We start from the raw sequence: 12,875 nt of genomic DNA, 5'->3' as shown, positions 1-12,875 counted from the left end.
ACAGTAGATTCGAACATTATTTGTAACTCTGATTATAAGAAATGGGATGGGAAGGGGGATTTTACTTGCAGATCTATGTATGGATCGCTTCCACATGTATGGACATGGACATTATTTGTGGCACTATTTGAAGAAAAGGGCGTTTAGAGCCGACTTCGGCTTTGTAAATAAAAAAAAAAGGGGGGCCAGATTGAGTTGCATCGCGCAACGAGTTCGGGTCCCTTAAACGACTGGTGGCATTGTACCTTTGCTCACCCGACAAAAAAAAAAAAAAAAAAAAAAAAAAGCTTATATTTGAAAGCGTATAGGTTTTTTTTTTTTGTAAAGCATTTTATGAAATGAAGAATACCTCGTCGATGCCCTTTCGTTTTGATGGTGTACAATTTGACAGAAGTAAGGAGCACTCACGTCTCTCTCTCTCTCTCTCTCTCTCTCTCTCTCTCTCTCTCTCTCTCTCTCTCTCTCTCTCTCTTTTCATCCCAGCTGGGACCCTCACCGGTCGGCTATCAACTTGGTACAAATTCACTGCTTTGGTCAACGTAGACATACTAAATCAGAAGGAATGCATCTATTTTGTTACTTCTAGTTCAGTTCGAGATACGAACGCTGGTCCCCCAGTTTGTGGGCTGAGGGCACTGATATTGCGTCACAAGGAAGAGAGAGAGAGAGAGAGAGAGAGAGAGAGAGAGAGAGAGAGAGAGAGAGAGAGAGAGATTTACCAGTAGATTGGTTTCATCCCTTCGGGTTTGGGGATACCTCATTAAGACCCTCCCCTACCTGGATCCTGGATTCAGACAGCATAAGTAAGACGAGGATTTCGCAGAGAAGAGAAAGAAGCTAAAAAGAATCTAGCCTCAAAATCTCATACAAAATTCAAAAACTAAGTTGTAAGTGTTTTTCAAAAGTTGTGAATATTTTAATTGTAATAAAAGAGTTGTTATTTTCCTATCTGCCCAAATAGAAAAGCCTTATAAAATGGCGACTCTTTTTTTCAAGCGCCAGGGCTGATGGGACCTTTTGAAGTAAAATCTTTCATTTTTTAGATTTATTAAAACCAATACCAAGATTAAACTTCTTTACGAGTGTCTGCTGTAGGATTTCCATTTTATACCAAACAATATATTGGCTGTAATGGAATTCAGTCACTGAGTTTCTGTTTTTCGGATGAATCCAATGACGTCATTTTCCCTCCCAAGGAAGTATATAAACATGAGGGATGTTTCTCCGAGAGCCTCCTTTCCCTCCCCCCTCCTTACTCAGCGCGTCTTCCCTTTCCTTCTCAGTCCTCTTCCATTTGACTGAGACTTGTTGCTGCAACACTTGCTCTCCTACTGCTGGGTGCTGCAAGGTTTAAAGAGTGTTGTATGTGTTATGTTCTTAAGAGTTAGTTTCTAAGGTAACGTGAGGCGAGCGGTGTATTTTCCTCTTTAAGTCTTGCAATTCAAATTCTACAGGAACACAGCCTTCTAATTAGCACAGTTCACTTAAAAAGTGTTGGGCAAATGAAGAATAAGAATGAAATTTCAGTTCTATAGTATCACTTTAGACTTGACACTTTTCCACCCAAGATAGGTGCTTCTAGGAGTCATGGCCTCGATAAGACTGTAAGTTACAATTTGGGCTTCGAGGGTCCATATAAAGCCTATAGAAGTTTTCACCATTTTTGAGAGAGCGCCACTGAAAGTCCACACTCTACGAATATACCGCGCCAACCCCTCTGCCTTTCCTCCGCCAGTCTCTCCTCTCCAAAGCACGGTCGGAAGTACACACCTAATCACGATTGGTTTACCGTTAAGATTGCAAACAGCTTCTCAGGGTCTGTAATATCAACAGCCGTAAGCATCTCTCTAATGACCTACAAATGTAGTTCGAAGGACATGCGCACTCTTCGTAAAAGCATTCTCTTTTAAAAAGATCCCTGTTGTTATATATATATATATATATATATATATATACATACTGTATATATATACATATATATGTATACATTTTAATATCCATATATATTTATATATGTATATATATGCTGTTGGTTTTGGATACAGATAACTGCACCCCAAGTGAGAGGAGAAGTGTTGTTGACACCTTAGTTGGAGAAAACTTTGAGTAAATGTATGGAAGAGGAAGGTTATGAAATTCAAATAAAAAAAAAGTAATTCTGAAGACGGAACATTACCTGGTAATATGAGTGGAGAAAAGCTGAAGACAATTTGTTTGCGTAGGTATATAGTATTAAGTGTAATATACAATATTTTGCTCATAGAGAGGTGAAATACAGAAAACATGGTTTAAGGAAGGCAACATAATATGGAGGAAAACCTTGGAAAGAGATCTGGAGTGTCTTGGGAAACCGAGGTGGGAATGTACAGGGATATTGTTGACCCGCCCTCCTTTTTGGATTTGAAGAGTGTATGTTGAAAGCGATTGAAAGAAAAGAAGCTGAAGCTCTTTAGATGAATTGCTTGCATAGTTTACGTGGCATAAAAAAAAGTCTAGACCCAGACCCAGCTGGCAGCTGTAAGATGCAGTGCTTTCACTGTTAAGGAAATTACCTAAAATCAGGTCATCGAGGGCTTTTTTATGCCATTCTTTTAGGTCATTTTAAGGTAATATGAAAAAAAATTGCAAGATAATGCAAGTACTCTCAATGTACTGATGTAAGCTAGCTCACTTTTCCTTCAGTTTGCGTTTCTTTAGGTGGATGCTTAAATTTTAAAGGCTGGAGTAAATTTTCAGTTGGTATTACTGATTTTATATTATAGTTCATGTGGCAAATAACTTTCCATAAAATTAACATAAATGAAGAAAAGAAATACCTAAACCTCTCTGAGCCAGTAGGTTAACCTACTGCCTCTTTTCTCCTTGGACCATCAGATAAGTTGTTTTATTACTTGCTAATATTTCATTGTCCACGGGATGGGGCCGTGTTATCATACTTTTATTAAGATCAATACAGTAGGTGTTTCAGGAAGTTTGAGTCATCGTTTTTTGCCAATATCTTTCAAATTAATTGATGGATCGGCATGTTACTTTGCAACAGTGTGTTTCACACCCTCCCCTAATTTTTGGTAATAAATTCAGTTTCCAAATTCAGCTTTTTCAGGCACTTTACTCTTGAATTTGGTGGGGGAGCCAGCAAACTGATTAACGCTTTCGGGCGTACGAGCTTGGTAACTACTGAACTTGTCCTGAGTATCTACTTCAGAGTAAATTCCTCACTACCCCCAACTTTCCTCTTCGACTCCACGATCCTTCTCCCTACTCTTCCTTGACGACATCACACCCTGTAGCATATGTTACTTTCTTCATGAATGCAATTGTTTTTATTTTGTTTACATAATTTTGTGATGAAAAGTTAATTCATGTTTATTCTAAACTCACTGTTCTACATATATAATAAAAAATAATGGGTTAAAATCGCAGAACAGTTTATAACCATTTGGGACAATGTACACGATCGTGAAATATAACCATAAGCAATATCTTACCTATTCAGATTTATTCTTAATTTTTTGGGCAGCTTTCTCCCGGCTGTAAACTTCCAGAAGACGTATAGCAAATGCATTTCTGCATCCACGGGGACATTTCAACATGTAAACCATAACTCTGAACGGCCACGAGACAACCTTCTCTAGTTACCGGGTACACAAGTGATAAACCCGTCGTTTAACCCGACATTTCGTTCATCAACTACAGAGGTTTTGGAAACCCCTAAATTCTGTATAACCATGTAGGTCGTTAGCTCACTCCATCCTACATTGCTTGGTTGAAAAATTGCAATGCTAATATGTGCCTGAAAACATCCCATTACATAACAAATATTGCGAAGAGAGAGAGAGAGAGAGAGAGAGAGAGAGAGAAGAGAGAGAGAGAGAGAGAGAGAGAGAGAGGAATGAATGAAATGACAGGCGGGGAAGTGAGGTGTAAATGTAAAGTCTGTGCTGAACGTTATTTGTAAAGTCTCTGCTGAGCAAGTTTTCTATGGTGACGTCCCATTTTCTTTGCCTCTACAATTTGTCACACCTGACGTGCCAGGTCACGTAAATCCAATCATTTAAACTATGTATATAATTGTTTACCTGTCCTCGATTTGTGTACCGTGTATATATTTCTTCTTTCGCAGACATCAAGATTGTATTCAATTTTAATTCTGTCTATTTTCACATTGTAAAGTGTACTCGTTCGCTGTATTTATTGTTAATTATTATCGACCTCAGGTCACCTTTGCTCCCATTGTATTCCGCGGCGCGACGTCAGTCTGCCGCTATATAAACTGCCTGGATCATGAATAAATCAGCAGTAGGCCTACTCTTTTACCTGCTTGTTTTTTTTGCACCTCTTAAAGTGGTGACCTCGGAGTGGTTCCCGGAGCCATTAGCGGACCCATACGGCGACTCAGTCTTGGCTCCAGGAACTAACTCACGCCCGTCATGGACTAATTATGGCGCTGTAACCAGCGTTCGGACGTGCAGACTTTCGTCGTCAAAATCACCAGCATCATTAGCGGACTCACATGGCACGCTTTCAAGTGCATTTTAACGCGAGTATCCCACTCCAAATTAAGAGGGCAAAGAGCGAGCATGGACGCAGCAACCCCTCCCTCGTTCAGTTAACCGCTAACCTCGCGGATTCAGATGTCTACCTCCCTCCCATATCACCCGCCTCCGCCCCCGCACTGAGGCTCTCATGCTCCTCCACACCCCTGCCTGCGCCCCGCACTCTCCCCTGCCCGGGGCCCTGCCCGGCAGGACAATCAAGGGCTGCCCTGTCCATAAAACTGCTGCCGTTCACGCAGGGGAATCTGTCGGCATGGCTGTACAGGGTCAAGAGCCAATTCAGGCTGGCGGAACACAACGACGAGGTGCTACAGGCAGACACAGTACTCAGCACCCTGCCGGAGGAGATCTACAGGAAGCTCGTCCTGTGGGTGTCCGCCGCGCGCCCCCTCACCTACCACCTCTTGAAGAAATCCCTCCTCGAGGCATGCTCCCTGCCAGTCGCTGAGCGGGCCGCCCGCACCCTCGACCTCGTGGTCAGCCAGCGGCAGAATCAGAGCGTCATGGAGTCATTCATGGGGCATGATACAGGACCTCCTCACCCTCCCAGACACCAACGGCAGTGGAAAACAACACGAAATAAGCCTGTCGCAGGAGCTCCTCCCCCGTCAGCTCCTCCCGGAGGTCTGCACGCAAAACCCTGAGCCCTACACCTTGCCCCTCAAAGTCCTGATCCGCACGGTGCAGCACCTGACGGACTCTGTGAAGGCAACGAAGCGGGTACCAGCACCCGCACCCCCAGTCAGCACCATCCAGCAGGAGGAGGGTGCAGAGCAGGAGGTCAACGTCGTTACTTGGAGGCGCCCAACTCCTCACAGCAGGTGGAATTCCCCAGGTCTTTGCCACTACCACAGGCGGTTCGGTAAGGATGCCCGGAACTGTCTGCCGCCCTGTTCATTCGCCCGTTCAAAAAACGGGGGAGGCAGCGGCCAGCAGGACAGGCAGCCATGGCAGCAGAAGAACCCCGGGGCCCAGAGCCAGTAGGCTTCTATGTCCACGACACCGTCTCCAGCAGGATGATGTTGGTCGACACGGGGGCCGTTAGATCAATCTTCCCGCTATCCAGAGAGGACCGCAAGCGAGAACCGGACCCGACTGCCTCCCTGACGGCCGCCAACGGGTCCCCCATCCTCTCCTATGGCACCAGGCCCCTGTCGATCTCCATCCTTGGCCGGGGACATTCCTGGGACTTCGTCATCGCGGACGTAAGGACCCCGCTCCTGGGTGCGGATTTCCTTGCCCACTTTGGGCTGGCGATCAACGTCGGTCGGAACTGCCTCCTCGACACCGACTCCTGCCAGTCCCTCCTGTTAGCAACGGGACCCAAGGCGCCCACCATCTGCTCCGCTGCCCCCCACCAGTACTCACAGCTGCTGAAGGAGTTCCCTGACATGTTCAGGCCTGAGCTCCGTCAAGTACCCAGGGCTCCAGCTAAACATGGCATCTACCATCACATAAAAACAAAGGGGGCCCCCTGCACACGCCTTCTGGAGGCCAAGAATGCGTTCGCCAAAATGAAGCGGATGGGAATCTGCAAGAAGGCCTCCAGCCCGTGGGCCTCCCCCCTCCACATGGTGCAGAAACCGGACAGCTCCTGGAGACCCTGCGGCGACTACAGGCGGCTTAACCTCGCAACGGAACCTGACCATTACCAGCTGCTGAACATGCAGGACCTCACGGCCTCCTTTCACAGGGCCAAAATATTCACTAAATTGGATCTCTTGAAATCCTATTTTCAGGTACCAGTCGCGCCAGAGGACATACCAAAGACCACCATCATCATGCCTTTCGGGTCCTACGTGTTCGCCTTCTCCACCTTCGGCCTGAGGAATGCCGGGGCGACTTTCCAGCGGCTCATGGACAGCATCCTGGGTGACCTGAAGTTCTGCGTCTGCTACGTGGATGATATCCTTATAATTTCCAGGTCCCACAAGGAGCACCAGAAGCACATCCGGGCAGTCCTGCAGCGCCAGCAGGAAAATGGCCTCGTCATACGCTTCGACAAGTGCACCTTCGTCGTCCAGAAAGCCAACTTCCTGGGCCATGAGGTATCCCCGGATGGTGTCCGCCCACTCACATCCAAAGTCGCAGCCATCACCAGGTTCCCCGTCCCCACCTCTGTCAAGGCCGTCCAGGAGTTCCTCGGGATGGTGAACTACTACAGGAGGTTCATCCCCGGGATCGCGCACACCACGGCCCCCGTGACGGAGACCCTGAAAGGCCAACCAAAGTCCTTATTGTGGGGACCCAGCCAGCAGCAGGCCTTCTCCCTGATGAAGGCCGCCCTCGCCGAGGCAACCGCCTTGGCCCACCAGGATCCCAACGCCCCCCCTCCAGCTGATGACCGATGCCAGTAGCATCGCCTGTGGTGCTGTCCTGGAGCAGGTTGTCAACGGTGCCCCCCAGCCCATCGCCTTCTTCAGCAAGAAGTTCAACCCCGCAGAGGCCCGCTACAGCACTTTGGACAGGGAACTCTGCGCAGTGTACCATGCAGTCCGGCACTTCAAGTTCCTCCTGGAGGGCACGCCCTGCACAGTCTACACGGACCACCAGCCACTGGTCCACGCCTTCACCAAGCAGGGCGACGCATGGTCTTCCAGGCAGCAGCGACATCTCTCGGCCATCGTGGAGTTCACCTGCTCCGTCAAGTACCTCCCCAGCAGGAAGAACCCTGTGGCGGACGCCCTCTCCAGAGTCGAGCTTAATGCGGTGCAGCTCAGGATCAACTACGAAGACCTCGCCAGGGAGCAGACCGCCAACCGAGAGACCCCACCCTACCGCACCGCCATCATGTCCCTGAAGTGGAGGGACGTGCCCCTTGCTCCTGGGGGCCCAAATCTCCTCTGTGACGTCAGTACCGGCCAGCCCCGCCCCCTGGTGCCAGCCTCCTGCCGCCGCCAGGTATTCGATGTCATCCACGGCCTGTCACACCCTTCCGGCAGGACGACTGCCAAGCTGCTGTTAGAGAAGTTCGTCTGGCACAGAGTGCAGAAGGACGCGAGGACCCGGGCGAGGCAGTGCCTGCAGTGCCAAACCAGCAAGGTGGGGCGTCACACCGAGTCCGGGGTAGGCGAGTTCCTGCAGCCAGGGCGGCATTTCGGCCATGTTCACATTGACGTCGTCGGGCCCCTTCGCCCATCAGGCGGGTCAGGGTATCTCCTGACGGTGGTAGACTGCTCAACGAGGTGGCCCAAAGCCACGCCAATGCAAGAAGCCACCGCCAGCTCATGCGCCGAGACCCTGCTCTCCAGTTGGATCAGCCGATTCTGCGTCCCAGACCACATCACAACCGACAGGGGTCCCACCTTCCTGTCCGAATTGTGGTCCGCCCTGGCTCGGCTGCTGGGGACAGCTCATCACACCACCACGGCCTACAACCCAGCTGCCAATGGCTTGGTCGAGCAGTTTCACAGGTCCCTGAAGGCATCCCCTATGGCCCACTGCACCGCCGAGGACTGGAAGTACCAGCTGCTGTGGGTCCTCCTCGGGTTGAGAACCGCCCCCATGGCCGACGGCGCCCCATCCGCAGCTGAGAAAACCTACGGCGAGCCCCTCATGGTCCCGGGCGAGCTAGTGACAGAGGATCACCACAACCCATCGGTCCAGAGGCTTCGCGACATAGTCGGCAAGTTCACCCCCTGCAAGCGGACATTGACCGACAGATCGGCCACCTTCACGCCGCCTGGGCTGTCCTCCACCACCCACGTCTTCGTCAGGGATGACGCCGTCCACCCGCCACTGACCAGGCCCTACAGGAGGGCCTTCTGCGTGCTGGAGCGGAACAACAAGGCATTCCTGCTCGCACTTCACGGGAAGACCAATTGGGTGTCAGTAAACCAAGTCAAGCCCGCCTTCCTGGAGGAGGACACAGACGTCACCGCATCGCACCCCCTGCCTGGGCAGCTGTCACCACCGCCAGGCCCTCGTAAGAAGCGGGCACGCGGCCGCCCCCGGAAAAGCCCGCCCACCCCCGCAGTCAGCTACCCCCACACACAGGGCGTCCCCCCGATGACCTCACGCAGTCGTGGTACCCTTCAGCGCCCAAGCAAATACTCCGACTAATCAGACATTACCCACATGTTGGTGGGGGGGGGGGAGTATTTGTAAAGTCATTTGTAAAGTCTCTGCTGAACGTTATTTGTAAAGTCTCTGCTGAGCAAGTTTTCTATGGTGACGTCCCATTTTCTTTGCCTCTACAATTCGTCACACCTGACGTGCCAGGTCAAGTAAATCCAATCATTTAAACTATGTATACAATTGTTTACCTGTCCTCAATTTGTGTACCGTGTATTTCTTCTTTCACAGGCATCAAGATTGTATTCAATTTTAATTCTGTCTATTTTCACATTGTAAAGTGTACTCGTTCACTGTATTTATTGTTAATTATTATCGACCTCAGGTCACCTTTGCTCCCATTGTATTCCGCGGCGCGACATCAGTCTGCCGCTATACAAACTGCCTGGATCATGAATAAATCAGCAGTACTCTTTTACCTGCTCGTTTTTTTGCACCTCTTAAATAAAGACCGAGGAAGGGTGGGTGATAGGATGGATAAGTACCCCAAGAGTGCTTATCCGAATGAATTCGTAAATCTTGACTGGCTAGGTTTGGCTATGTCCTAAAATTCAAGAGTAAAGTGCCTTTAAAATCTGTCTTTGGACATGGATTTTTTGATAAAAAATCAGGGGAGGGTGTAAGAAACTCTGTTTCAAAGTATCATACCAATCAATTGATTGTGTGACAGATATTGGCAAAAAACAATGTCTCAAACATCCTGAAGTACATAGCAGTGATTAATTGAATTATCATGTCCTTATAACTATACAACTAAGATGGTATTTTGAACCAGTTATCCTTTAATACTAGGCAATTAAGATATACACATTATATATATATATATATATATATATATATATATATATATATATATATATATATATATATATATATATACAGTATATCTCAACTCTTAAATTGGGCTCCTCATAGGAGCAATCATACATGTGCTAACGTACGTTACCTGCATTATTGGGAGACTCGTTAACCTAAGGAGCCTAGCCCATTTTCGGATGCAGGATTTAGGAAAGGGAAGTTGGGGGGGGGCGGCTTTTTGTTAAAGTAAGGGGCGGCAAGCGCCGAAGGCGCGAGGCAATAAGCTAGGGGGTATGGGGTGAGCGGTATCTCCTCCAGCGGGGTCCGGGGCGGAGCAGCGGGAGCAAAACGCTTTATAACATTTCACGAGCATTTTGGGGCAAGTTTTGGTACTTTTATGGGTGTTAATATGAAAATCCTGTAACCAATAATTCTTGTTAGATGGAAACCAGTTACAGATCTCTACTGATTGACTGAAATTGGGATATATAATACATTCCAGTTTCGACAGTTAGAAAATACCTATTGATCAAAACTGAAATATAGGTCATTCATACCATTCTTTACCACAAATGTTAAATTATCTGCTATACTTGCATACTAATAGTTAAGCAAATAAAACAGTGTAAATAATTTACCTGTAAAGTAAAAAGAAAAATACATATTTGGCACAGGTAAGTGGTAACCTATTGAATTTACATGTTTTACAAGCGGTAAACTGGGTAAGGCATTTGTTATGCTAACATACTAGGCATTTGCATGGTAACAGTAAAGTTAAAGAACAAATTCCAGTTTATGTTTTACCTCTAAAGCAAACTTATCAGTCATATCGTCTGCATTTATTTCAATTCTTATAGTTTCTTGCCAAATATTGAGGGTTTGTCTGTTCTAAGAGAGCACTTTTATTTCAATATTTTCGATTCGAGATCGTTATTATTAGCTCAAAAAGAGAATAACAAATCCTGAATCCTCAAGCACAAGCAAATCTTTAAAAATTATTGAGACTGGAAACTCTAAGACAGTGTGTTAGATATCCAAGAAAGACTGACTATTGTAGGCGTCCGTTTCAAGAAAGATTCTCTCTCTCTCTCTCTCTCTCTCTCTCTGTTGCAACTTACGAATTCTGTTTCATTACTTTCCACAGTTACCTGCTGTTCTATTCTTCTTTCTTTCTCGTATTCTTAGTCCCTCTCAGGCCGTTGTTTCACCGTTGATTTTTTAAATTTAGCGATGACAGGCAGGGCAGCCGATCGAGACCACGGTCTACCCCAAAGCCAAATCAAAGACCTTCAAAAGAAGGCATCGTGCTTACTCCATACAAATGGGAAAAAAAAGCACGTTAAAAGAAGAAGAAAAAAGAAGAGGACACTTGATTTCTGAAAATCTGTTCTTTATACTATTGCTACAACAGCAACAAGAGCAACAACAACAGCAACTACTTCTACTACTACTAATATTATTACCGTAAGTTTTGATTTTTGCCGACATTGATGTTTGATATTAATCCATCCTTAGGGGCGCCATTCATAGCTGAAGGGGACCGGCCCGCTCGCCCTCCCCCCCTAAATTCGCCACTGGCCTAGCCTTAAAGGAGTTCGAGAAATCTCCATAAGGATAAAACACACCTTGCCACAGTCTAATGCAGCGGTGGGGCCGATTGTCAGCCACCTAAGGGCCATCAAAACTGAACTTAAAAATTCACAGAAAGGGGAGACCCTGGTTGGTCTTCTGCGCAGAAAGTATGGCCTGAAAAGAAAAAGGAATATTTAGTGATAGATTAGAAATGGAGAAGGTGCTTCGAAAGGACATGGAAAAAATAATAGCTCATGCTACTGTGCGTGAAACGTTCCAAAAAATGTATTTTTGTTAACCTTTTGTTCCCTTAACCAATCATATATTAAATTATATTTCCCAATAATATGTCAAGACAGTTCTACTTTTAGTTATGATGCCAAAGGATATTCAAAATACTGTACATTTTTTTTGCTGTACATTTTTTCTAGGTTTCAATAATGAAGTGTATTTATTTCAATGTATGTTATTAATTTACTTTCAATGCCACACAGACACTCACATACTGGCTGTACTGTATCTATTATGTACTGTGCCTCTGTTTTTTTTTTAGGATTTTCGTGATTTAAGGTAATTTTAGGGTGGTTTCAAAGTATGCTTATCTGGCAACAGTGAGAGCCCTGGTGATTGTGTGGGCTGCTCAGTGTCACTGCTCAGTCAGGCTGCCAGACGTTAGTATGTGATAAACGCGCTGCATAGTGACAGGTGTAATCAACTCGCCCCGATATTCTACTGAACCAACTCAAATCATCAGGGTACAATTATCAAGCTATTTCCGCACATCAAGTGATTTATTTATCAAGGACCTGAACGTGTCAATTCTATTGTGACTTCCCATCGCATTTTCACAATGTCAAGTAATCGTCAGGTCAGCAAATGGCGCAATCAGCGTGGAATTGACTTGGTGAGTTTAGAATCCGATTTATCCGTCATCCGTAAATTTTCGATGATTCGGCCTATTCAGTGCGCTACATTTTAATGTTGGATTGGTCTCCAACTGCGTTGATAACATTACATTTGAATGTTAATGTTATCTACATGATGCGAACAAGAGTAATTTATTTCGGAATTGTAGCCAGCAGTGTTTACTGTTCCTTGCAAGCTGTTTTTGGGTAGTATAAAAAAATGCATCCCTGTTAATTTCAATAGAAATTCAGCTGGACAGTACTGTTTAAATAGTACTAGTAATATCAGTATTCGCGAGGTTTTCGTTATCACCTTTACTAGTTGACTGAACAAGAGTTCAACAAGTGCCTTTTCAATTTATTCTAGAGTTATTTGTGATGTAGTGTAGATGTCATTTGCAATGGTTTAGCCCATGCTTTCAAAATATGGGCTTTTGCTTTGTCTATATTTCATGTTTCGTAACATTTGCTGTGTACAATCGTAGATTATTCTTATTCCAATGCGCTCATATGTTTTTCATTCATCTTTATCGTGAAGTTTGACATCTCTGCACCAGTGCAAGGTGCAACTTGTCCTCGAACTACGTGTCTAGCAAACTCGTTATCTGCATGAGAAGACTGTAGTTTTAGTTTTCTGTGTAGTTTTAGTTTTCTGTAAGAGAAAACTATTGTGTCGGCTTTGTCTGTCCGTCCACACTTTTTCTGTCCACCCTCGGATCTTAAAAACTACAGAGGTTAGAGGCCTGCAAATTAGTATATTGATCATCCACCCTCCAGTCATCAAACATACCAAATTGCAGTCCTCTAGCCTGAGTAGTTTTTATTTTATTTAAGATTAAAGTTAGCCATAATCGTACATCTGGCAACGATATAGGCCAGGCCACCACCGGGCCGTGGTTAAAGTTTCATGGGCTGCGGCTCATACAGCATTATATCGAGATTATTTTGGATGGCCTTGATTATACGCTGT

The 12,875-nt window shown here is 45.9% G+C and overlaps 1 protein-coding gene across 2 annotated transcripts in view; it reads left to right on the top strand.

Moving 5' to 3' along the window:
* LOC136835370 (uncharacterized) overlaps positions 1 to 12,875 on the top strand; it is a 54,149-nt gene that overhangs the window by 37,156 nt on the left and 4,118 nt on the right. The window contains exon 1 of one of the 2 annotated variants that reach the window (XM_067098829.1): positions 11,608 to 11,904. The exons of the other annotated variant lie outside the window; for it this stretch is intronic. Coding sequence (XP_066954930.1) covers positions 11,851 to 11,904 — 54 coding nt within the window. The 5' untranslated portion in view covers positions 11,608 to 11,850. Of the gene's footprint in view, positions 1 to 11,607; positions 11,905 to 12,875 lie in introns of those variants that run through there. 2 annotated transcript variants of the gene reach the window in all.

Source organism: Macrobrachium rosenbergii, chromosome 4 (assembly GCF_040412425.1).
Source record: "Macrobrachium rosenbergii isolate ZJJX-2024 chromosome 4, ASM4041242v1, whole genome shotgun sequence".
NCBI classification, from domain to species: Eukaryota; Metazoa; Arthropoda; class Malacostraca; order Decapoda; family Palaemonidae; genus Macrobrachium; species Macrobrachium rosenbergii.
Note: the sequence above shows the minus strand (reverse complement) of the source record. Positions and strands in the feature narration are given on the sequence as shown.